General features: G+C 42.6%; 1 protein-coding gene across 1 annotated transcript in view; it reads right to left on the bottom strand.

Moving 5' to 3' along the window:
* Positions 1 to 1420: 1420 nt before the first annotated feature.
* PIWIL4 (piwi like RNA-mediated gene silencing 4) overlaps positions 1421 to 26827 on the bottom strand; it is a 42139-nt gene continuing 16732 nt past the window's right edge. Inside the window, exons 8-20 of the mRNA XM_031460588.2 lie at positions 25631 to 25742; positions 20579 to 20702; positions 19137 to 19254; positions 18494 to 18605; positions 15737 to 15921; positions 13204 to 13276; positions 9585 to 9782; positions 8520 to 8623; positions 6785 to 6855; positions 5247 to 5400; positions 2969 to 3094; positions 2714 to 2861; positions 1421 to 1758 (exon numbers count right to left, since the gene is read on the bottom strand). Coding sequence (XP_031316448.1) covers positions 1642 to 1758; positions 2714 to 2861; positions 2969 to 3094; positions 5247 to 5400; positions 6785 to 6855; positions 8520 to 8623; positions 9585 to 9782; positions 13204 to 13276; positions 15737 to 15921; positions 18494 to 18605; positions 19137 to 19254; positions 20579 to 20702; positions 25631 to 25742 — 1642 coding nt within the window. The 3' untranslated portion in view covers positions 1421 to 1641. The remainder of the gene's footprint in view (positions 1759 to 2713; positions 2862 to 2968; positions 3095 to 5246; positions 5401 to 6784; positions 6856 to 8519; positions 8624 to 9584; positions 9783 to 13203; positions 13277 to 15736; positions 15922 to 18493; positions 18606 to 19136; positions 19255 to 20578; positions 20703 to 25630; positions 25743 to 26827) is intronic.

Below are 26827 nucleotides of genomic sequence, written 5' to 3'. Positions count from 1 at the left end.
ACCATGCTCAGTGCCCTCTTAAATGATCTCTGCTTTGGCGTCTGTTTCCCCTCACCCTGCGGAGAGAAGCTTCAGCTCTCCGCTCTCCCCTCCACTGCAGCCTGCCACATAATATCTCCCCTGGACAAAGAATTTGGACCTCTGGTCTTTCCTGCATCAAAATATTTTTGCATGTCACCATAGTCTCATCTGTGGGGTTATTCTCATGTGAAAAGGCTAGAAAATGAGAAGAAACCAGAAACGAGAAGGAGAGATAGATTTCCTGAAGGTGGAGGAAATGACCAGTTGGGTCAAAGGCTGTGACAGGTCAGGTAAGACGAGGACTGAGAACTGAGAACCAGATTTAGCCAACCTGAGGTCATTGATCACTTTGACCAAAGCAGTTTTGCTGTCATGGTTCTGGTGAAATTCTGAGTGGAGTATGGAATTGGACACATCAGGTATCGACTTTTTGAGAACTTTTTCTGCAGAGAGGGGCAAAGAAATGGGGTGGTAGCTGGAGGGGGTAATGTCTCTTTTCTAATATGGGAGAGATGAGAGTGTATTCACAATGCTGATGGGAATAATCCAGCGTGGGGGGAAACTGATGGTGGAGGAGGAAGAAGGAAGAATTCCTACAGCAGCATCCTTGATAGGTCAGAGGGAGCGGGACTGGGTCCACCGGTGGAGAGCCCGCCCACTGGAGCTTAGATGCCGTTTCTTTATGATAACAAGGAGATGGGCAGGGTCTACGTGCACAGCTGCCTGGAGGCGGGTCGATGGGCTGGGCTCCCATGCAAGTCATCCTTCTGACGGCATCTGTCCTTTCTGTGCCATAGGAAGCAAGGTCACTCATGAGAGTGGTTGCTACTAAATGAAATAAAATTCCCTCGAGAACAAATGAAACGTCCATTTTTAGAAACATAACTCAAAGAGTGATGGTGACGTGATCTAGTGGGTAAAGAGCCTTTGCTGAAAACCCTGAAAGAATGAGGTTCACACGAAACAGCAACTGAAATTCAAGTCACATGTAGACGATGCTCTGAATTTTCTTTATTTTCTAACAACTATTTAAACCACTCAACAAAATGCTCTATAACATTATTCAGAAAAACTTCTGCAAAATTTAGGGTGGAAATTAGACCCCAATCACCTACCATCAAAACATCATGCAAACAGTTACTTTCTTAGAAGATATTTAGTTTTTTGGTATTACTTACAGGTGATGGTACATTTTAATTCCATAGACCAGAATGAGAATTTACCCCAAGGACATAACTCTAAAATAAAGCAATGTAGTGGGGAGGGTATAGCGCAGTGGTAGAGTGCATGCCTAGCATGTAGGAGGTCCTGGGTTCAATCCCCAGCACCTCCATTAAAGATAAATAAATAGAAACTTAATTACTTCCCCCCAGAAAATTAAATAAATAAATAAATGTTTAAAAAATAAAATTAAATAAATAAAAATAAAATAAAGTAATGTACGTTTCTTTTGAACCATTTCACATTTAAGTTGTTTTGGCTTTTTTTTTTTCCTCCAGAAGGTAAAACTCAACTCAATCTCCTTCCCCGAGGCACAGCCTCGAGCTCCTGGCAGATTTGTACAAAGTACACCAACTGCTCCTCAGACTCCTCTTCTAAGGATGCCAGTGGTTCATGTCATCACAGGTAGAAGAGAGAACTGGCTAATTCCAGATTTGGTTCCTTATGAATGCTTTGTGCCACCAGGAAGGTCAACTTGTGTGCGTACTGACACGGAGCCGGGACGCTGATTAGACCCTGAGGAGGGAAAAGTATTGACAGTAGCTAAGAGGATAACCTACGCTTCAGAGTGATCTCTTCTCCTGAGTTTTTTCATCCACTAGTTACCTATACGACAGAAAGCGGCATCAGTCCTTAATAACTAAAAACAACCACCCAAGGGCAACCTTGTTCCCTGGGAACTTGCATTCACTGGGCAGGATGGGGGTGGGGAGGGCCAGTCTGGTTTCATTGTGCCAAGACCTGGGAGCCACACACTTAGGGCTCATCAAAGTTTCCTGTGACTTGATGTTCCAAGGGGCTCAGAGCAAATCTTGGCTTTGGACTTTGAGAGCATCTCTGGGCTTAATGCCCGGGAACACAGGACAGAGCCAGGTCTGTTACTTTCCCACCAGACACAACATCTGAGTTGGTTTCAACTTCCTCACCTGTAACTTGGAAATAGCAATGTCCTGGTTTCCTCCCAGGCTGCACTGGCATAAGATAACGCATATAATAAAGTCTTCTAGAAATCATCAATGCCAATGCATTATTTTTTGTGGTGGGGGGAGTAATTAGGTTTATTTCTTTATTTATTCTTAATGGAGGTACTGGGGATTGAACCCAGCACCTTGTGCACGCATGCTAAGCGTTCACTCTACCACTGAGCTATACCCTCAGGCAATTAATGCATTATAATAGTTATTGTTCTGGAGGGGAGGGTAGAGCTCAGTGGTAGAGTGCAAGCTTAGCATGCACGAGGTCCTGGGTTCAAACCCCAGCACCTCCATTAAAAAATAAGTTATTATTTTCCGTCTATGACAGACTGGGTTTCACCTGCTGTGGAATTAGGGAGTCATTCATTTATGCATCCCTCCTCTGTGAAAAGCAAGGCTTTGTGCCGGGGGTCAGGACGCAGAGGTGAATCAGGTGACAGTCCCTGGGTGGGCACCTGGAGTGCCAGACTGCACCCAGGTGAAGAGCCGCCACTCACCGGCCAGTTGTAGTACAGGTGGCACAGTTTGAACGTGAGTCTCTGCATGTGGTCGGGCTTCAGGCCGTTGTCATCGTAGATGACGTTGTAGTAGGTGGGGCTAACGGTTCCGCGACAGGCGGCCTGGCTGATCAGGTAGAAGTCATACCTGAGGGGGGACGGGAGGACTGTGAGGATGGAGGCACGGGGAACGGGGCCGAGCCGGACAACGCGCAGGGACCGTTTTGTTAAAAGCGGATCTTCTAACAGACTTGCCATTCGGGCCGCGTTGCTTCCGAATCCACGATGGTGCCGAGGGGTGGGTTCTGCACAGTTCGGCCCGATTCCATCAAGAACCGGGACAGGCACTTCTTCCTGACCACAATCACCGACAGTCTGGGGCTGGGAACCAGAGAGGCAAAAATACAAGATGGAGAGGGCGTAAACCAAGCCAGGCAGCTTCCCATTTAGGTATTTATCTTGGGGTAACTTTGAAATAAAATAATGTCATTAGCAAAACACAGAAAATAAAAATTATCCCCATCTCCCCTCCCCCAGAGAGACATACAATTTTTTAATTAATTTATTTTTAATTGAAGTATAGTGAGTTTACAATATTGTGTCAATTTCTGGTGTACAGCATAATGTTTCAGTCATACATATACACACATTCTTTTTCATATTCTTTTTCATTATAGGTCACTATAAGATATTGAATATAGCTCCCTATGTTATACAGCAGAAACTTGTTGTTTATCTATTTTATATGTAGTCATTAGTATCTGCAAATCTTGAACTACCAATTTATCCCTTCCCACTCCCTTCCTGCACTGGCAACTATGAATTTGTTTTCTATGTCTGTGAGTCTGTTTCTGTTTTGTAAACAAGTACATTTGTGTCTCTTTTTTTTAGATTCCACATGTGAGTGATATCATATGGTATTTTTCTTTCTGTTTCTGGCTTACTTCACTTAGAATGATGATCTCTAGGTCTATGCATGTTGCTGCAAGTGGCATTATTTTATTCTTCTTTATGGCTGAGTAGTATTCCATTGTGTGTGTGTGTGTGTGTGTGTGTGTGTGTGTGTATGCCACAATTTCTTTTCTAATTTTTTAGATCATATAATTTTTTAAATTAAGGATTGTCTTCATTTGTTACAAAAGTATGTTGTGCCCAGTCATTTGACCTGTTTACATCATTTAAGGGAGAGGAATGGTTAACAGGACAATAAACTATAATTAGCACTTCTAAAGAAAGATTTTCCAGAATGATCTATGGAGACAAGATTTTTTTTCCCATTAGCAACAGTCTCCCTATTTCCACCTTCACTCTGAAGAGCAAAGGGAGAACCACAAGTCCCTCTTACCCCTCAAATCACTGCTTCTGAATCCTGCAAAACACATGCCTGGGTGGATGGACAGATGGACCAAATACACATTGGGGCCAAATGCTGAATGATCAAAAGTCAAGTCAGTATTTGGTAAACTCCAAATTCAAATATTCACCATCATGGAAGAAACCTCTAGGATGCAAGGATCCCTCTGAAATTTCATTTTAAACATTTCAATTATTTTTAAAATATATTAATGTTTTCAATCTTGAAACTTTTTAAAAGTTGAAGTTACAGTGCAAGAGAACTAACTCCTTAGCACTGTCAGCTAAATCTACTCCTGTGATCCCTAAACTGCACGCTGGTGATTCTTAATAGGTCAGTGGGGAGTGAGAAATTTTGGCTCTGACAGTTTGGATGCAGATAGAGATGGTTCCGCCCCCAAGTTATCAGGTTCTCCCTCTTCTCTGAGGTCACAGATGAGGTCAAGGCTCAGCTTCCTTGTGGCTTGTGGCTGCGACGCTTTGGTTTATGGTGGGGACAATGGTATAACTCTCCAGACAAGGACTATGCACTGCTTGGAATAAGATGCTTTCCGAGTATTTTAAGAAGCCAACTTAAAATTGTCATCCTCCTCCATTTTCCAGTTCTAATATTTTTCTCACACTCGCCACTTGGCATCATTGTGTAAGAAAATGTACTCAAACGTCGAATCTAGGAATGTGACAGCGAAGCAAGGTGTCTGGTGTTTAGGGTGGTCTGGTTTCCACACACAGCCCCGCTCTCACGGTACCCACGCTGCATCAGTGTCTGCACTGCAGAGGCTTCTGCCCTGTGTGCTGACTTGGGCCTCAAATTTGAAGCCATCACTTGTTTTTTTCCCCTAGAATGTTAATATGTATGAAGCATCTCCAGCTGCTAGCAGCCCTCCGGGCTTCCTGCTGAATCTCAGTGTCAGCTGCACTGGAGGAAACCTGCCTTCCTCTGGTGCCCCCAGCCAGGGCCCCCAAAAGCTTACACCATCCCAACTGTTTACATAAGACCATCGAAAATACCCTCTAATCTAGGGGAACCCACCCGGTTGTACCTTGCACAATACAGAAACAGAGTGAAACTGAACTGCGTGGAAAAAAAAAAGAGAGAGATGCTGGCATTTAGTAGTGACAATAGTTACGATGAATGTGCTGGAATTGGGAGTCTGGGGAAAGAACACAAATTTGATACCTGGTGTTCGAACTCGCTTCTGTCACACTGCTCAGCAGCTGGGGAACTTCATACTCCATGAGTGTTTTTAGCTGACCATCCCCGACACCATCACGGTACACAATTATCCGTGCTGGCACATCGTGGTTATGCTTGTGCCATTTGTTGAGTGCCCCTGCGGAATTCGGCATTAGTAAGAAAAGAACGGCTGGTCTGACGCCAACAAAGAATAAAATTACCATATATTTCAATATTTAAATAGTTATCTATTTCATACCCCTGTGAAGTAGGGTCATACTCAATTGGGCTTGTATTTGCAATAATATAAAAACAGGTAACTTTGAGGAATATTCGTGCATCTCTGCTATTTGAGGGTTCATAATGGTTTCTATGGCATAATATATTCTTGAACTTAGCACATCTCTTCAGTAAAATTTTAATATTTAAGCAATAAGTTAAAATTTAATTCATGTGACAGACATACAAATTCCCCCAAACCAAATTAATACTAATTTAGTTTCTTGACATGTTTAAATCCTCTCTATAAGTATAGACTGGATAATTCTATGAATTTTCTACCCCAGTGAGCACAAATATGAAAACATAGGAAAGGACCTGACTGTTCCTCTAAAAGCGTCCCTTCAACCAGACCCACCCATAAGTCTTGATGACAACATCAACTCTGAAAAACATCCGGCCACTCTAACTAGGAATTGCCTAAAGAGCAGAGACCAGACAGTAACTGACTCCTACCTAACAAAAACTTTTCCTAACTACTGCAAGAAAAAAAGATGAGCAGGTTTTGAAGTGAGGGCGCAGTAATATGCTGCAGTAGTTCTCTTCACATCACACAATTGCTTTAGGAGACTTTATTGTCCAGGAAATTCATTTTAGTTTGATAGATGATGATCGTATTTGTAAGCCCATCACCAACACATTTCACCAAATTCACCTTTTTAGGAGACAAATATTTACAACGCCCAAAGTTTACAGATGGGACGACGCAGATCAGGGGAGGAAGGGAGTTGCACAGGTCACAGTAGTAGGGAGTGGTCAGGCCAGATTCCAGCCAGGGTTCGCGAGGGCATGGGAACCCCACATCCCGCTTTCCTCTGCATCCCGCCTTGAGGAGGGTGCCCTTCCCCATCTGCTGTCTTCCCCATCTTCTCCTGCCAGGACACACTGTCTGCCAGCATCCCCAGCCCCAGCCCCAAAGGCGTCCCTCCTATTTCTAGACCCAATGCTGGTCTGTCATAATCCTTGCTCCTCCAGAGTAGTTTTCTCTTGGCCTTCAAACCGCTTGCCAGAGCCACCAGCAGCTACCAACACTTTTGCCCCCTGGCTTTGAGTTTACCACCCATAGGCACACACATAAATTCTACAGAGACTGTCTGTTAGTCTGAGTCAGGCCACAGCTTTGGGGTCTCCAACTGGATGCCAGTTGACTCAGGCCAGCTTGAGGAGTCTGTTTCCAGCGGTCTGGTCTGCTAGAGGCTGATGGACTTTGGGTCTGAAGGAACAGTCCTCGGAGCCCACTCCCACTGAGACTGATTCAGTACCGATCATGAAAACTTTCAAGCAATCAGCAATATCCGTCGCTGCTCTCTGAAGGATACAGCGGGAAAACCACCTGAAGTCAGCAAAGAACAAAAGGAAGGCTCACCCTCAAAAGTCCTAATACAAATATGCATTAGTGTTAAATTGCAAAACAGACATTATAAGTAAAAAACGATGTTCATAATTTTATATACTCCAGACTCGACGCGCAATTATATTAAAATACTCTTCTCTCACAACCCCCCCAACCAAATAAAAATTTACTGATACAAGAAACTAAAGCACAGTGGTAGCATCAGTCGTATCTGGGTTCAAATCCTGCTGGTACACTCACCAGCTCCGTGACTTTGCTATGTGACCCTAGGCCTCAGTTTCCTCATCTGTACCAAGGAAATTTATCAGATAGTAAGGCAGTTAGTACCTCAAAGGGTTGTTGTCAAAATTAAATGAGATAATATGTACAGTACTTAGCACAGCACTTGGTACATAATAGGCATTAATCAACAGAGGCCAGGATATTATTACTATAAAGGAATTTATTCATTTAGCAGTCGATTGTCTACTTTTAAAATATTCAAAGATTTCTCAAGCATAAACTCCATTCCTACATGTGAGCTTTTGGGAACTGACATCTTAATATGATTAACTGACCATAAGTTCTCTTGCTGAAATTATTAATTAAAAGCACTTGGAAAATGAAGATCATGACTTAATGGTACACATACATCCACATTATCCTAGTTCTCTAACTCTGTGCGATAATAATGGCACAGTCAGAAATGCTGCCAACAAGCCACAGCTCCTGTACGTGCTTGATTAAGGAAGTAACACGGAACAGGGACCGCATTCAACCAGGACTGAAATCGGAGGCACGCAGTTAGGCTGCTACGCTTCCTGTTTCCCACAATCCCAGATAAATACCCAATCACAAATTTAATGGAGTAAATCAAATAGCTTAGTTCTAGGAAGAAAACATGTTACAAACAGCTTCAAAACACATTGTTTACTTACAGATATTGAAACATTTCTAAGAACTACAATTTAATATGTTCTATGAGTCAATGTTTAATGGGTTATCCCTAATCCTGCCTATGTTTTTAACAGTTGTGTGAACAACCACCACATCCAGCGTCTGCAAGCATTAAAAATAATAACAAGAGGGGGAGGGTATAGCTCAAGTGGTAAAGCACATGCTTAGCATATACGAGGTCCTGGGTTCAATCCCCAGTACCTCCTCTAAAAATAATAAACCTAATTACCCCCCCAAAAATAATAACAATAACAGCAAGCATGTATTAAGCATTTATACAGAATAAGTAAATGGCAGATCGGGATATAGATCCAGGCAATCTGATTCTCAGCTGCCTGATATAATGTATGTAAACTTCCCAGTACGGCGCCCAATAGAGGACAGGTGTTCAGGAAAGAAACGCACAAGAATTTCTACACAGCCACCATTTGGGAAATATGATTTGCATACGAGCAATAGCTGGCCCCAATGTTTGTATAAAAATAGCTTTCTAATGAGGCTACATTTTAGCTTCATTAAAATACTGGCTTAATGAAGCCAATATTATCAATCACATTTATACATACAGGCATAATTTATGACCATAAGTGTTCATACTTAAAAAATGAGTGAAGAATATAAACTATTCCTTGCGGTATAGTCTTTCATTAAACCACAAGTAATAATCTAAATAATTGAGGAAGATGTTAGGGTCATTGTAAAAGTACCTGGTGATTCTGGGGTTAATACTGGCCACAAATCCAACCACCACCATTCCCTTGCTGCAAGCATCTTTGCAGACATCAATGCCAACCACCATCAGGGACTTTAACTGTAAAGCGAAATTTTTCATGATTTAATGGAACACGGTATCATTTTCCCAAGCAATGATTTCATATGAAGTTTTTAAAAAGACTGTCCCTAGTCATTCAATTATTTAAGTTAAGCTATGTGCCAGGGAGATCAAGGTCCAGATGAGGCAGATTTTTAAACCACAAGCCAAAGAGACTTAAAGCCAGAGGAAAAATAGAGTACATACTACACTTAAGAGACCCACTGTGGTCCAAAGTGGCCACCATGCTTTGTGGGGGTGGGCAAGGGCCATCAGTGGCTTAAGGGATTCTGGCAAAGTGGTCAGTCCATCCATCTCCTGACTCACAGCTGAAGGAGTCTGAAGAGAAATTCCACTCCCGGCTCTTCAGCTCTCTGAGTCCTCCCTTGTCTCTGCACCTCCCGGGGGCGCTGCTGGGGGTAATCTCAGACGTACAACCTGGTTATGGAAGCCTAAGGGGATGGGCAGCATTCCCTCATCCCTCACTACTTGGCTTCCTCCCGTGGGGGCCATGGTTCAGGAAAAAGAAGAGGATTTTCTCAGTTCCCAAAGCAGCCTGGACGCTCGGCTCACAGGCTCTGCCAGTTCCCCAAGCTCTAGGGAGGGGGTTCCCGTCAAGGTGGCACCTGGCCGAGAGCAAGTGAAGGAGCACAGATTATAAATTGCTGCTGGGAGTCTCCAAATCAGGTCCCTCCATACTCAGTCAAACTAGATTTTCTTTCATGAAATACTCTGTGATCAGCTTAACTGAAGCTCTCTGAGAAGGGGGGCCACCCTCACCTTCCTGATGCCCTCCCGCTGGCTTGCGTCATGGAACTCAAGCGGACAAACCACAGGCACACCCAACAAACAAGATAGGTATTTCTAGGACCGCATGAAAATGGCTTCTAATTTGACTTAATTTTTAAAATGAATTAATAGACTGGCTGACGACTAAAAGGAAATGAGTGCCGGCGCTCACAGGAATCTCCACGGCCCACAGCTCGCCCCCGAGTTTACAGGTCATCTGCATGGCGATCTTGGTGGCCACACTCATCATCATCCCCTGTTTGTTCAGCGTCTGAGCGAGCACACACTGGCTCGGGACTGGGCAGTCGGAGCTCAAGTATTTTTTAATGCAATCATAGTAGTTCTTCTGAGAAGGCAGAACACACATTACCTAAACGCAAGCAAACAAACAAACAGAACCAAAATTTAAAACAAACAAACAAAAACAGGAGAAAAGAAAGTCAGTTAACTTATGCTTAGAGGAAGCTTTAAAAGATAAACAACGAATACATGGATTCTCCAAACATTTTTTGCCCTTAAGATCCCAAGAAGCAAGCATTAACACACTACAGTGCTTCTCTTAAATGGCCTTTAAAGAACAAAGACTCCAAGACGTTTGAAATGCCTCCTCAACTCCCATCCGCTCTGCAAACCCCCTCTCCAATCCCACCACCTCTCTTGGCTCTTCCTTCCTCCTTGTTTCTCTACCGATTTGATTCTGTCCGTCTCCTCAGATTCCTTTCTCTCCTGGCCCTTCCTCCAGCTAGCTACCTCCCTTGTGGGCAGTGCCCCCCCAAGGGGCTCTCCAGGTCTGCCCCCCACTGCCACCTCTCCAGCTCCATCCACGGAAAGCAAAGTGGAAAATTAGCTTAAATTGTGGTCTTTTTCCCAGTAGGCACTGGACAGCCAAAATAAAAGCAGCAAGCACAAATTTTTTGTTGACTAGAACTTGAGTGTAGGGTCTGAGGGGAGGGCAAATAAGGAGAAAGAAGCTTCAGGGCCCTGGTATTTTTAAATTCCACCCTCCTCTGCCACTGTCTCTATTTCCTACCAGGTATTTCCTCATAGAAGGACCTCTCCTGGCCTGACTCCATCTTCTTCCTATCTTTTATTCTCTGCTTTCAAAAACCCCCAAATTATAGAAAAGATAATGATTAACAGGAAAAAAAAGTGATTTTGTTTTCACCTACAGAACTCTTCAAAATCATGTTAGGGCTACAATTATTTCTATGTAATTAAAGTAAGGCAAATATTTTTTAATTGTCATCAATGTTCTTAGGGGTCTTCCTGCCTTCCATCCTACGAATCTGGGGACAAGCAAGGTAGGTGGCAGAACAAGGCGGTGGCCCAGTAAGGACCAGGGCCAAAAGAAGGTGGGAGCCAAGTGAGATTGGTTACACACCAGGGACGGAGAAGTAAGAAGTATGTGGAAGATAGTAAGAGCCATGTTTCTCACTATCAGAGAAAAGAGGGGCAAATACAGAAAGCGGGAACACTTTCCCGTGGCACTGGATTGGAACTAGGAGTGTAAGCACGTGTTTTTAATATTTCAATTTTTTATTAAATATTTCAATATATGTATAGCTACATACAGTAATACAATAGATACCAGTGTGCATGTATGCACATATATGAGACACAAACACGTGTATATTTCCTAGCTTTGCCCACTGAGAAAGCCTATGGGCGATGACCCCCCCCCCCAGTAGCAAATAAGCACACCCAGTGCCCAGATCTTGGTTACTAAACGCTGTTCTCTACCAAAAGGAATCGGGGCTCATTGGAGAAATACCTGATTCCACAGCTGGGCAGCAAAACGTCAAGATTAACGTGGAACCTCTTACTGCGCCATACAGTGAGAAAGTGTTCCAAAAAAGATGGAGACATGTCAAAAAGACCCAGAAGCCAGCCTCAGCGGGGCTCCCACTGGCAAAACTGGGGACAATTTGGACATCAAAATAAAGAACAGTAGTAATAGACTTTTAAGCTGGTTAAATAAAATAGGGATCCATGAACCCACACTGATGCCATTAAACGAACAAAGAAACGAGAAGAAGAGAAAGCTCTTCCTTTTAATATAATGCTACCTAACAAATGCAGAAGGAAGTACGAAATTAGAAAGCCACCATCATAGCAGTAGCGGATTCCGACAAGAATTATCAATGGATTTTAAAACTAGTGGTAAAACCTTGATGAGGAACAGGATATTTACATAGTCTCAAATTATCTCCCTACCGAAAAAAAAAAAAAAAAACTAATTACAAAAGAAAAAAGAGTAACTTTACAGCGGAGAAACTTGACAGACAGCACCTTAATCAAGGGAGTGTCCCCGGTAAGATGCAATGAGAACGCAGAATTGTTGCTGCCATTCTCCTGCCAAAAGTGATAGCCTGATTTAATCATAAGGAAACATCAGACAAACCCAAACTGAGGGACATTATATAAAATAACTGGTCTATAAGCTTCAAAACTGGAAGGTCATCAAAGTCAAGGGAAAACTATGGAACCGTTCCAGATTGAAGGAGAGATTAAAGAGACAGGGCAACCAAGTGCAACATATTAGATACTTTGACTACAGAGGATATTTTGGGAACAAATGGACAAAGGTGAATGGAGTCTGTGGATTAGCTGGTCAATACCGCTCTCTGATTTTGATGGTGGTTCCATAGGAGAGAAACCTCGTGTAGGAAATGTGAGCAAAAGTATTTAGAGGATAATGGGCATCATGCCTGTAAATTACTCTCAAATTGCTCAGGGAAAAAAATAGATAGATAGATAGATAGATAGATAGATAGATAGATAGATAGAAAGAAAGAAAGAAAGAAAGAAAGAAAGAAAGAAAGAAAGAAAGAAAGAAAGAAAGAAAGAAAGAAAGAAAGAAAGAAAGAAAGAAAGAAAGAAAGAAAAGAAGGAAGGGAGGAAGGAAGGGAGGAAGGAAGGGAGGAAGGAAGGAAGGAAATATGATAAAATGTCAACATTTGGGGAATCTGGGTGAAAGGTATACTGGAGTTCTTTGTACTATTCTTGCAACTTGTCTCCAAGTTTGATTTTACTTTTTTAAGTGAAAGATGAATGCTCTTAGGGTAAGAACTTCCTTTGTTCATTATAATATCCTCCTACACCATTTTTTGTGTCTGACTTTAAAAGGGAGACAAAGAGAAAGCTAAACTCCTTCGCATAAGCTGTGAACAGGAATGTGGGGAGTGGGGATGAAGGCGCTGGAGGAGACGGATCAGGAAAAGCCCTGCGGTACTGCATGCACACGCACACCACATAGCCCTCCGCACACACACACACACAGCACTTCAGGAAATGAAGCAGTTGTGGGTGCCCCTCAGGGTGATGCAATGCAGGAGGAAAAGGCACTCACGAAAGGGGGCAAGAATTCAGAGGAGGAAGGAACGTGGGGCCACAGGTGACATGGAAACATCCAAGAATCCCCTGAAACGCTGGGGGGAACACCAGGTGCCCCAACATTAACGGGATAAGATGGAAGTCAATTTATCTTGAATCTTAAGTAAAAGATGACCACTACCCCCGACCCCGGCAGCATGATGAAAATTATGCAGGCATCCAAGACGCTGATACAGATGTAACAACAAGTATTTGGAAATGAATATTAGAAACATGAAAGGGAAATAAAATATTGCTTAAAATACTAAGACTAATACTTTCGTGGGTGCTTGGGAAATGCACAGCAATTTGCAAACAAATTATGGAAGAATATGTTCAAATTCCTTCTTTCAATGCTGTTAGATATAAAGAAAAAATGAAAATTATACATCAAAACACAAAAAGTATCTTGTACTCACCAACTGGACCTCAGGGTCAACATGCTTCTGTATAGCGTGAACAAAGGCAGCTGCATTTTCTTGTACTTTTATGCTACAGAAACAGATTAATTTTGAAAATATATAATTCCCTTCCTAGTAACACATAATCATATGGAGCTAAAAATAATATGAATCGATTTTTATAACGACTATAATTTGAGGGGAAAAAAATCATTAAAGTGAAAACCTCTGGAGTCTAAAATTGTTTCTCCCACAGAAGATAATGCCATTTAATTACCATTTTTATTAGCTTAAAAAATAGCTTGGTGAAAAGTGAAATTTTCTCAATTGTACAGTTCTATGTGAACAACAATTCTGTCGTTCAAAACGGGGTTGAAAGCGAACTTTGGAAACCACAAGTTTCAATATCAAATATCCATCAAGGGGGAGGGCATAGCTCAGTGGTAGAGCACATGCTTAGCATGCACCAGGTCCTGGGTTCAATCCTCAGTACCTCGATCAAAAAAAATGCAAATAAATAAATAAACTAGTTACCTTCCCCCACCAAAAAAAAAATATATATATATATATATATGAGAGATATTTTTGTATTACTCTATGCATTTAGCTAAAAAGTTAGAAAATCTGGTTGAAGTAAATTTCTATGAAAATACAAATGATCAAAACCAACTCAAAAAAAGAGAAAACCTAAAAAAAAAAAATCTGACATAGAGTTCAAGTTAAAGTGGGACTAACAATTCTCTAACACTGCATCTCCATGAAAAATTTAAAATAAAAATCATTAGGTTAATAAGACCGAGATATTCCGCTAATCTGTATGATTCAGATTACAAGATTTGTTTTTCCTTAGTAGCACCTTTTTGGAGCCTGGAATATTTAGCCTTAATCAATCAGTGGACAAGTACTTACCAATTTATCAGTTCTGTGCTGACACTATGTTAGGGGCCAGAGGCTACAGAAAAAAAATCCCACGCAGAGGAATTTATAGATCTTGTTTCTAGATGTAGGTTCGCCCTCCTACATGTATATATGGTTGGACTGTCCCAGTGCCCAGTGGCCTTTTAAACCTTGCCCAGCAGGTGGCAGTACCACTGTCTGCCCCTTGCTGGATGTGAGCTGCAGGAATGACCAACAGCACTGTTTCAGGTGGGAGAAGCTATGTATGCAGATCTAACAGGTAAATGGATACTTCATGGGAAAGAAAAAGGATGGAATGAAATATGAGCTTTCAAATAAAACAGGCCAAGAAGAGAACATGGGCACGGGCTTGTTGGAATTTGTGTGAGAGCCCATGATGCCAACCCAGGGTCTGGGTCTGTGGTTTCTTTCATTAATCTTTTCCTGCTTTATTACCTCATGGGTTAAAAGAAATTAGGGCAGGTGAAACTCACACCAGGCGATCATTGACAGATTTGATAAAAGGGGAATTCTAGCCTACAGTGTAAAATGAGACTTTGGGAACAGCCCTGGTTTTCAACAATGCTTGCATGGCTGATGTAATTAATTAGCGCCCGTGTGTTTAAAGAGTAACTCCCCATCCTGCCAATCAGGACATCTGCACCTCCACTACAATGAAGGAAAAGAACCATCTGTTGCTCTTTTCAAAGCATATCGAGCTCAGTGAAGTAAGGCATGACCAACTTCATGGCTTTTCTAAAGCAAAGCAATAGTCAGTGTTGGGTGTGGCTGGGTATGAATGAGTCCCTTACTAAACTGAAAGCATCTTACTTATCTTTCTCATCCCCATGCAAATGGCACAGTGTCTACAGTAGTAGATACTCAGTAAATATTCAAAGGCTAAATGAACGAGCTTGGCTTTATCAGAAAACTATCGAAATGACAAATCTTATGCTACTGTGACAGAATTAGAAAAGCTAATTTCGGATCTATTTTTACGTTAGGTTTTAAAACATAAAATCTATCAAATAAGTCAGGAAATGCAACTTTTACCTATTAATATCCTATTTGCTGTTAAGCTTTATAAATAAGTGATATGGAGGAATTAAGACAAAAGAGGAGGAGGCAACAATACAGAGATTTATTTAAGATTTATATCCCAACGAGGACTGGAAAGATTTTGAGGAAATGTAACTGTTGCCTAGGAAGAACTACGAAAACCCAGTATTACAAAGACCAACATAAAATATATTTTAACAGGATCAAAATTTAATCATTGCCAAATTTATCTACTTACAACAATTTTCTGGGCACTTTATATTAGGAAATTTTATTAACATAAAGAAACTTTTGTAGCTATATCAACCATTATATCCTATCTTCTAACCAAACCAAATTAATATACGAAAAAAGTTGGCAAACTACTATAAATAAAATAGATAAACAACAAGGTCCTAATATATAGCACAGGGAACTATATTCAATATCTTGTAATAACCTATAATGACAAAAATATGAAACAATATATTTATGTATAACTGAATCACTTTGCTGTCCCCTAGAAACTAACACAACATTGTAAAGCAGCTACACTTCAATAAAAAAAAAACAAACGAACAGAAAAGAGTTGGGATGCTTCCCAGCATATCCTCACATTTTAGGGTAGTCCACGTGAAATCCCATGGGGCTTCCAACCTTCCTCAAGCAATTCAGAAAGCTCTCCATCACTCTTTCAGCTCTGCTACTACATATAATCAACCACTTATTCAAAGACTGTGCACTTAAAATCTTGCAAGTTCGCATATCCCTGGACCAGTCAGCAGCAGACGCAGGTTGACACTGAGAAAATGAAGGGTCGTGAAAGGGTTACACAGATTTACTCAGAGAGCAATGAAGTAAAGACGGTGTGAAGATAGTTTGTGTTTGTCATAAAAACTATTTAGTACAAGTTGCTATCCACAGACTTAAAACACAGAGATAAGTGCTATACATTTATTTGAACAGAATACACGTACTTCCTGGGAGTAAAGGCATCTGAGCATCATCGCAGGTCAGCCATTCCAGGCCTGCAGACCCTTGGCAAGTCCCTTTACCTCGTGGGCCTCTGCTATGTGCAAAGACAGGTGTCTGGTTCAAAGCTCTAGGTTCCCTTCCAGCTCTAAAAATCTATGGCACTGACTATGAATGACTCAGGTGAGTGGCTGTCCGGTTTGGTATCTCTGCTTTGGGCGTCAAGATATCGCAAATAGAAAATGCTGATGATTGACACGCCAGATCATCATACCGAAACTAAGAACCCCTACAGGGCAATTCAGAATATACATTACGCCAGGAGCGGCTACGTCCAGGAGCACAGATGAGGCCAGGACACAAGCTGCCTTCTCATTCTTGGAAGTTTCCCCGGGTGACCAGGAAAAGCAAGCTCCTGCACTGAAGAGACTTTAGGCTGGTCCCTAGGCTTCTGCTTATATAGATGGACCTAGAGATGATCATACTAAGTGAAGTTAAGTCAAAGACAAATATCATATGATATCACTTATATGTGGAACCTAAAAAAAATGATATAAATGAATTTATTTACAAACCAGGAATAGACAATAGAAAACAAACTATGGTTACCAAAGGGGAAAGGGGCAGGCGGGGCCGGGGAGCTGGGGAGAGGATAAATTAGGAGTTGGGATTAACACCTGTCGCTCCTCCACTTCTAGCTGCCCGGCCTACTGCGATGGAACAAATGTGGAAGGTGTTTCCCCCCACCAGAGTGCCCCTCCTCAGCAGAATAGTGAGCCTGGGCCAGGGTTGAGCCCTGCCCCACACCCCTCTCCTGCCGCTGTCTCCGCTGGACTGGTGACTTGGGTCCTGAGTTCTGCCCTTGTCCTGACTCCAGGGAGGGTGAGCCAGTTACGGAAGCTAGGGCCACTGCCACCTCACCAGATCTGGAGGACCAGTTCCCCTGCATGCTGTCCCTAAATCCCATACCTCAGGTCTCTCCCAGGGGCTGGCTTCCAGTGAAGGTGACATCCCATAAGCAGTTTTGAGTGGGTGGTAGGTTACTTGCCCACCAGAAATAGACCTGGTCCCTACACCTTGAGTTCTCCTTGGCCTCGCCCTGCCCTCCTAGAATCTGTCTGAAAGGACTGGAGTCCTGAGAAGGGCAGTGTCTGGAGGTCTGTGATAGCTCTACCCCCAAGTCATACACAGGCGCCTTTGATCTCATTAAAGAGATGTGAACCAAAAAAAGAAAAAAATCCAAACAAACAAACAAACAAACAAACTACTATACACACACTACTATGCATGAAACAGATAAACAACAAGGACCTACTATACAGCACAGGGAACTATGTTCAATATCTTATAATAGCCTCTATGGAAGAGAATCTGAAAAAGTATCAAGGTATATATATAACTGAATCACTTTGCTGTACACCTGAAACTAACACAACATCGTAAATCAAATGTATATTAATAAAAATCAATTTCTTAAAAAGTTAAAATGAAATTGTGATCATGTATCTCTGTATGTCTACTGTGTAGTACTATGAAAAGCACTTAATATTCATCCTTAAAAAATGACACGGAATGTAACTTGCTTTAGAAATGGGCAAGACAAACTACTACATATAATCTAGGTAAACAACAAGGCCCCACTGTAGAGCACAGAGAACTATATTCAATACCTTGTAATAACATATAAAGAAAAAGAATATGAAAAAGAATACATGTATGTGTGTATAACTGAATCACTATGCTGTACACCAGAAACGAACACAGCATTGTAAATCAACTACACTTCAATTTTTTTAAAATGGGCTAAACAGAGGGAAAGAATAGAAAGATAATGTACAATTTTTGCATAGAATAGGTTCATTTTTTTCCACTGAATCCCAGAAGTGGCAATGATGTGTCTCTCCAGGTTGCAGAATGCCTCTCTGCCTAAATGCTGTGGCTGGTGTGGAGTTGAATTTCTTCATGTTTAGACTGGGTGAGCAGCATTTTGCTTTGGGGTAGGGGGGTGGGAGGAAATAATTCTATTGGAATTAACCTGAGGTATCATGGATTTTTTTTTTTAGTCAAATAAGATTACTACAACACCCAATAATAGGTGGGTGTGTTTTGATTGCAATGACTTGAAATGCCATTTTCTAATGTGTCTTTAAAGGTGACACCACACCACACTAACTGACCTAAATCATGTCCTCTGGTTACCGCTAAGCCCTGGGAAGTACACACGGATTTAAAAGGAAAACAGAGGGACCTGGAGGTTTAGGACGAATGGAGGGCATGGACATGACTGTGGAGAAACCAAATGAATATTATACTGTGAGTCCACTAGTCACTCTGGCATACGATCAAACTGACACACATTCAAGAAAACACTTCTAAATGAAAATAAAATCAAAACACTTACTACATGGTCTTGCAGTATTATTTTTTCTGAAGGCAACACCCGGCCAGTCAGAGACATCTGGCATCCAAAATGCAGCCCCCAGGTCTCCAGCTCAAAACGAGCATCCTTGTTCCTGTCAACAGAGTTGAGTTTTAAATCTTTAAAGGGCTTATTTTCTGAAGAACGGTAATCATTAGTAATAGAATTATAACTTACTGAACCACTCAAAGACTGACTTTTTTAAGGTTCCCAACTTCCACTTCTACTCACTGTTCTTTCCCCTGCTGAAGGGAATTACGGGAAGACGGCGCCCGTGTGGGACACACAGGGATGGAAAAGACTCCCGGGGTGCCTTGCTGGTTGGCAAAATGGGCCTTTGAGCCAGACAGACCAGGCTTCAACTCCAAGTGCCAACATTTAGTAACATGTGACCTTGAATAAACTCTGAAATCTATTAAAGCCATGGTTTCCTTATTGGCAAGATGGAGGAATAATTAGCTACTTCCTGGGGTTGATGTAAAGCTTACATATGACAATACGTGGCAAGTGTGACCACGCTGCCTGGCAATAAAGCGCTCAATAAAGGTGAGGCATTAATCCTGATAATAAACTTGTTAACAAAGGGACACTGTGGAACCCCAGATGTTAAGAGATGTCCTGGTACCTCTGGATGTCGTCTGCGAGTCTGGCCAGGCGCTGCTGCCTTCCCAAAGGATTGAGACGCGTTTCTTCGGCTACAGCCTTCATCAGCTGGAAATCAGTAGTCGCCTGGCTAGGAAGCCCTATTAAATGTGAACAAAGACAAAGTGGAAAATGAACAGTCCTCAATGCAACCCCAGCCCATCTCAAGGCACAGTGCAATAATACCTTTCACTTAAACTGAATCAGATTCATCCCCTGGATAGCACCATCTGACGGCAATGCAAGCCACGTGTCATTTACAATTTTCTAGTAGCCACATGAAAAAAAAAAAAAAGCCAAAAAGAAGCAGATGCAATAATTCAAATAGTATATATTATTTAATTCAATATATCCAAAATATCAACATGCAACCAATATAAAAAATTTATTAATGAGGTAGTTTCCCTTTTTCTTCATACTATGTCTTAGAAATCCAATCTGTTTCACATTTACAGCACTTCTCAGTCCAGCCCCTTGGCTGCACTAGTCACGTGTCAAGTGATCAGTGAACTCACGTGGCCAGAGGCCACCGTGGACTGTGCAGATCTAGAATGCCAGGGTATCACTAAGAATGGGCATCCTTGAATTAGGAGCTTGGGATTAACATATACACACCACTATATATATAAAACAAACAACAAGGACCCACTGTATAACAAGGGAACTATATTTAATATCTTGTAATAACCTATAATGGATAAGAATCTAAATATTTTTATATATGTTCATGTATATGTATAACTGAATCACTTTGCTGTACACCTGAAATTAATGCAACAATGTAAATCAACTACACATCAATGGAGAAAAAAAAAAAAAGGGCATCCTTCCCCACCAGGAGGATGTCCTTACTAACTTTTCTAATCACAAAAGAAATATGTACGTATCACAACTGATCCGAGCAATACAAAAATGTGAAAGGCAGAAAGCCTTCCCTCCTCAGTCTCACCCCGGTAATCAGATGGACATGATTAAAAGTACCTGACACAGTTATTCAGCTTCCACTACAGAGTAAAGATTACCTTCTGGAAGCTCATGTGAAAGACACTAAGGATCATTTCGGCACCACTCAAAGAATACACTAAAAGGAAATTAAAGTCATGTGGCTTCCTAGGCCAGTGATGTTCAAAAACTGAGGAACAGCAGCTTGGTTTTAGGAAAATGTCTGGAGACCAATTTAACATCGAATTAACCAATGGAAGGCATGAGATACAGGAAACATGTAATTTTCACTCTGCAGAGCAATTTCCAGAGGACATTCTGCCCTCCCACTTTCTGTATAATCAAATAAATTACTTAAAGGGTCATCCTCCATGGGTTAAATTAGTGCTCTGGCACTCAGGTAACTGAAGGAGGTTTTACCCACTGCTAAGTGGCAGCAGTCTGTGATGGAGAGCAGGACAGAGTGTAAAACACAGACGTTACCTGTGAGAAAGCAGAGCTCGGGGATCAGGTGGGCCATCCGAACCTCAGGGTCATCGTTTCTCTTACTTTTCAACAGACTAACAAGCACTGGCTGGTTTAGGTCAGACAAGGTAATATCATATTGCTATAGAACGCAAGATTAATGAGGGAAAAGTTAATATGGAAACATTGTAAAGTCAGCATGCTTGCGCAGGAGCAACAAAGCAATCCCGAAATGAATAAAGGAAAAGAAGTCCCTGCTAATCCCTAAGGCGACCTCCTCATTCCTACTTCCTTCCTAGAACCTTTCTTTTGTATCTCAGGGCCAGTTTCATGATTTTTAATCATTACCTTTTAAAATGCAACACTGTTCTTTTTTTCCGATTATTTCCCTGCTCTCTTCTTGTAATAGGGAAGAACAAATCTGACTCCATATTAGATCTGTTCCTTTAGCTCCAACCCTGTGCTCTGTTTTTTGTGCTTAGTCGTGCTGGTTCTGCACCTTTTATAAAAGAATGTTGCCAAAAGCCTGAAATATACAGGATACTTCATTCTCAAGACTCTGACCTTTTAGGGTTTAACACTTTTCCATTCACATAGCGATAAAAAGTTGCAGAACAGAGAATAACATTTGTCTTGTTGAAGATTGACAGGGACACCATGACCTGACCTAGGTGGACAGCTGCAAGAATAAAGGATTCTGACACCAAGAAGTTTGCAACAACCAACCACACTCCCCTCCCCTTTTTAGTATAAAAGGAGCCTGAATTCTGACTTGGGTAAGATGGTTCTCTAGGACATTAGTCCCCCATCTCCACAGTCTGCTGGCTTTCAGAATAAAGTCATTATTTCTTGCCCCAACACCTTGTCTCTTGATTTATTGGCCTGTCCTGCAGTGAGCAGAACGAGTTTGGACTCGGTACCATTCTGAGTTTCATCCAGTCAGAATAGCCTCCAGCTGGCTCCAGACGTGGCGCAATGATCTCACTGTAGCTGACTCCACATCAACATTTCCACCACTGGAGACCGAGGCAGACTGCCTGATGGAACTCACTGGCTCTCAGTATCTGTATTCATTTTGAAAATATCTATACACAAGTTGGAGGCAAGGATTATACTGAGTCAACATACAGATTTCCCAGAAGGGCACAACTATCCTTAATTTCCAGGACAATGTGATAGGGAAGCAGCTTTGAAGTCTGACAAATGTAAATCTGACCCCCACTTCTTCTGCTTACTTGAACTGTGGCACTTACCTTTCCTCATCTATGAAAAGAGGAGACCAGCAGCTCAGGGGTGGCTCGTGTAAACCGCAAGCACGGTGTCTGGTTTATAATGAGTCCTTGGCAATCATCAGCTCCTACCCCACCCCCTTTCCCTTCATAAACTTGAATTTCAACACTCTCACCTTGCCAAAAGTCCATTTACCTTCCAACGGCCAAGTTTCCAATTAACACTCATTTCCAGTATAATTTACTCAACACTGATGACAGAACTGGGATTAACATTTACAAAATGCCTGGGGATTTATCTCCTACTGACCTCAACAGTTATAATTAAGTGAGAGTTTCTCTATTGAGTAAGGACTTAAAGTCATTAAAATAAAAAAACAATCCAGGAAACCGCAATTGAAAGTGATGACTACAACAATGCTATGGCTGAAAAGCTTGGAGAAGCCTTAGTAGAATGAGAGTTTTTACACATGACTTCATTAATTCACATCTTGTGCTTACTGGATCCCAGGAACCACAGGGGATGCAAAGATAAAAGAGGCGGTCCCGAGTCCCTGGCAAGGAGTGAGAGACAGGGTGGTAGTGAAATAATTTATGGCTGGTAAATCAGGGAAGGCTTCATGAAGGAGGGAGAATCTGAGACAGCGCCTTGAAAAAAATGTGGGAGTGTAACAAGCTCCAGGAACAGCTCCAGCGCAACTGGCGCATACTTCAGGAAGAGGGTATTCTATTTCCCTAGAGCATGGCCACGAATTCTCCCCACTAAGCTGTGTCATCAGGTGATCCTTCCTCTCTCCCGTGCTCAGACTTTCTTAGCATTTGAAACCGTTTTTCATGATAAGATAAAAACAGAGAAATATAAAGGTCAATATAAGATGTCTTCCACTTGAAAAGCTGACTACCTAATAATCTAGTGTTCCCTTCCTGGGAGAGAGAGGAGGATATTCTAGTAATTGGCACTATTTTGTTTCTTTTTCTCCCTAATTACAATATATATGCAATGAACCACAATTCATTACAAAGACAGTGAGTGGGATTTTATCATGATTCTTTTTTCAGAATGTCACAGGTCCTAAAATGCATTAAAAAAAATGAATTTAGCCATGCAGGGAAAGCTCCGGGAGTTTAACAAATTTTGTGTTAAACAAACACACATGGAGCACATTTTCTGCACGTCAGAGAGGACCTCATGAACGAGATGACATCTGACCTTGAAGCTAATATTTTACTTGGTGGTGAGGAGGAGAGGTGCAGTGCGGCTTTATGCCACTGTCTCTTAAACGTGAGCAAAGGCTGAGGAACACAGAGTGACAGCAAGTAGACCAGGGTGATGGCAGCATGGGGTGCATGTGGGATGAGGCCAAAAGGTGAGGTGGGCTCAAACTATGTGATGCTGCAGATGAAGAAAGGAAGGCTGTTTGCCCAATGCCCACCTCGTGCAGGCACCGGACTAAGAGCTGTGCGCGGACAAGCACCTCGTTCAGCGCTTACGGCATCATGATAGAAGACAGATGGCTCCCTTCATGGATGATGCTCCAGGTTTAGGGATGTGCCCAAGGTTACACAGCCAGTGCCGGGACTATCTGATTCCAGATCTTATGCTCTTTACCACATTTCTGGGCAGCATTTCAGAACAATCGTTCTGGTGGCAGTGAGAGTGATGGATCCCAGTGAAGAGAGAGCTGGGACAAGGAGATCATAAAGGGGGACCGAAATCCCCCAAGCGGAAATCCATGAGACGTTCTGCACTAACGCAGTGGTAACGGGGCATGGGGCCCAGGGAGAATTCAGGGATAAAGGAGACAGAACTCATCTAGGTGACAACTGAAAGAGGAGGTGAGGGTGAAGAAGAATGTAATAGGGAAGAGCAAATCTGACTCCACGTTGGATCTGTTCCTTTACCGCTAACCCTGTGCTGTTTCCTGTGCTGAGTCATGCTGGTTCTACATCTTTTGTGAAAGAATGTTGCCTATAGCCTGAAATACACAGGACAGCCCATTCTCCAGCCTCTGACCTTTAAGGGTAGAACACTTTTCCATTCATAGAGCGATAAAAAGTTGCAGAACAGAGAATAACATTCGTCTTGGAGGTTTACAGAAACATCCTGACCTGACCTACAGGGACAGCTGTAAGAACAAAGAGTTCTGACAGCAAGAAGTTTGTAACAACCAACCTCACCCTCTCCCCTTTTTAGTATGAAAGGGAGGCTGAATTCTGACTTGGGGAAGGTGGTTCTCTAGGACATGAAGTTGCCATCTTCTCGGTTTGCTGGCTTTCTGAATAAAGTCATCATTCCTTGCCCCAACACCTCGTCTCCCTATTTACTGGCCTATTGTGTTGTGAGCACAATGAGTTTGGACTCAGTAACAAGAGGAAGGGAGCAAAATGATTTCCTGAGAGGCAGAACTCCCAAGGAGAGACTGGAGTGGGAAAGACAATGAATTCAGTTTGAATTCTGTTAGTTTGAGATGCCTGCAGGATATTCATGCAAATGTGACCTGAAATGGAGATGAGTATGTAATTGAGGAATGGAACGAGGGAAAAGCAAAATAATATATCTGAGCAATCTCAAAATAGGCAGAGAAGATCCTATGCAAGGGGACCACAGTGAACAAATGCATTTAATTTTGGGGGGAAATGAAGGGGCAAAATGTCAAAAGAGGCTGAGAAAGAACAACCTGAGACCCAGCAGAGAACCATGAGAGATGCACTAAGGAGTCAAGGATGAGGAGTTCAGCTCGGGGGGCGTGGTCGCTAGTGTCAAAAGCCACCAGAAGCCCCTTGGAATAAGAAGGACAACTGAATTTGACCTCAGAGAGCTATCTCCATCACAGCAGAATTGGATACCAGACTTCTGAGGCATCAGGAAGGAAGAACTGAAGAGGAGCTTGGAGCTAGTGTAGATGGTCTTCTAAAGAAATAAACTAAGGTGGAAAAGGAGATGGCTTTTCTTGAAGGTGTAGAATGGTCAAGGTAGGGTTTTAGCTTTGGGTTTGTTTTTGTTTTTAAAACATCAGTGAGATTTTGGAGACTGGAATTTGACTGTGTATGAAAAAGAAGGCATCTCTGAAAGGACAGATGGTGGGGATGGGGTAATTATAATTGTTGTGAATCAAGTTCCCAGAGTTGGGAGATTACATCAGTAAATGTTTGAGTACTACATGCGAGGCATCGTGCTAGCCCTGGGTATCCAGAAATTAAGAGCTCAGGGTTGAGGAAGGGAGTCAGACCATTCACATCCTGCCCGTGATCATCTGAGGCTGCTGAGTGCAGGGAGGGGAGCCCTGGGGAGAGTGTCCCGGGGCTCCCTTAAGAGTTGACTGCTTAGCTGAGTACTGGAGACTGGTCAGTGACCGGCTGGCTGCAAATGCACGTCCAGGAAGAGGAAGCAACGTGTGGGAAAATGCACAGGGGAGTAACTGACTCAAGGAACCACAAATGGTGAGCACAGCAGAACAGACAAAGAAACCTGGGATGGTAAGGGATGCGGCTCAGGAGGCAGGGAGTGGCCGGATCATAAAGGGCCTCGGAAACTCTGCCCTGGAGCTTACATCTGGCTTCTACAGCAATAGGGAGCCGTGGGAATATTTTAAGCAGGGAAGTGACATTATCAGATGTGCTTTTAAAGGCGGTAACTGGACTACAGGAAGCACAACAGGAGACAGGATGAGGGTCTGAGCCAATCTAGGAACGGTGGGGACGGAGGGGAAGGGATGGATCAGCGAATGATGACGGAGGCAGACCCAGCCTGCCAATCTGAGGGATTCATTGGACTGGAATGGAACAGGGAGACTTCTCTGAGCTAAGAGGAAGGGGGATGAGGATGAAGGAAAAGTCCCACCTGCTTGTAGTAATCCACGTAGGTGATCTCAGTGCCATCCCGCTTCTGGAAGGTGTGCGTGGGCTTCACTGACCAGTCAATGTCATTGATGCGATAGGTTTTGTTATTGTACCTGATAAATACAAAAAGTGCCTAAGTTTTTTTTCCCAGATCATACAAAGTAAGTACCTATGTCACTACACTTTTAATTCAAAGTATTATTCTCCAGAATTTCAGAAGTTATGAAAGATAGTAACTCAAGAATAGTCACTTTAAAAAAAAATGAGCAGCTCTTATCTAAGGAGAGCATTAATGAGCTCTTCGGTTCACAGAAAGTCCTCCGTATTCCAGCAAAACCGAACCGACGGGAGAGTCATCAGCCCGGCCGCTGCTTTTCTCACCAAGAGACACTGTAACTGCGGGTAAACCATTCTTAAATGTCCACAGGCCAAAGCATTGCTCGAAACGTTCCCATCAGCTTCCAGTGTCACTCAGAGTTTTTGAACTCCCAGATTGTTTTTCTGATAAAAAGCACTCCCCAAAAAAGGCTGATCAAATCTGCAATTCCAGCAGCCTGCTCCATCTCCCACCTAGGACTGGCCCCGGGGAAAACGGCAAGGCAGCTCGGCTGCGGTCATCTAGCTCCTTCTCCCCTTCTCAGCAGGCTCTGTGTGGCACGGAACATCCTCTCCTGACATCCTGGCCTCGGGACGGAAACCTCCCTGTCAGGTTTCTCCTGGGCTCTCGGTACCTTGCGCGGCGACTTTGATAGTGTGATGAGCTAATTCAAGAAGAGCATGACGGGAGGATAAGGGGCCGGCGTGGAATTCAACCAGCCCCGCCCCCCGCCATCTATCACCCAGAGAAACAACTTCAGCGAAAATTCCAAGCCAACCTTGGAGAAGGCTAGCAGAGCCTCTAAGAGAAGTGTTGATGGACTTGCAGCAGTGGATGGGAGCTTTTTACACTCAGGAAGTCACCTAACTGCCCAGGGGTCATTCAGTTCCCTGTGCACGGAGGGCAAGTTATACACAGACAAACCCAGAGGCATGAAAAGACTCAGCCTTAACAATCTCATCATCTTACAGAGAAGGTGAGACATGGACCTGATGTTGTCCTGTGATGGAATAAAATGAAATAAAATGGTTGTAAAGAGGTAACTATAAGCCCCGTGCTATGGGAGCAGCACAGGGGAGGGAACTGAATAATTCCAACTGA

Source organism: Camelus dromedarius, chromosome 12, assembly GCF_036321535.1.
Source record: "Camelus dromedarius isolate mCamDro1 chromosome 12, mCamDro1.pat, whole genome shotgun sequence".
NCBI lineage: Eukaryota > Metazoa > Chordata > Mammalia > Artiodactyla > Camelidae > Camelus > Camelus dromedarius.
Note: the sequence above shows the minus strand (reverse complement) of the source record. Positions and strands in the feature narration are given on the sequence as shown.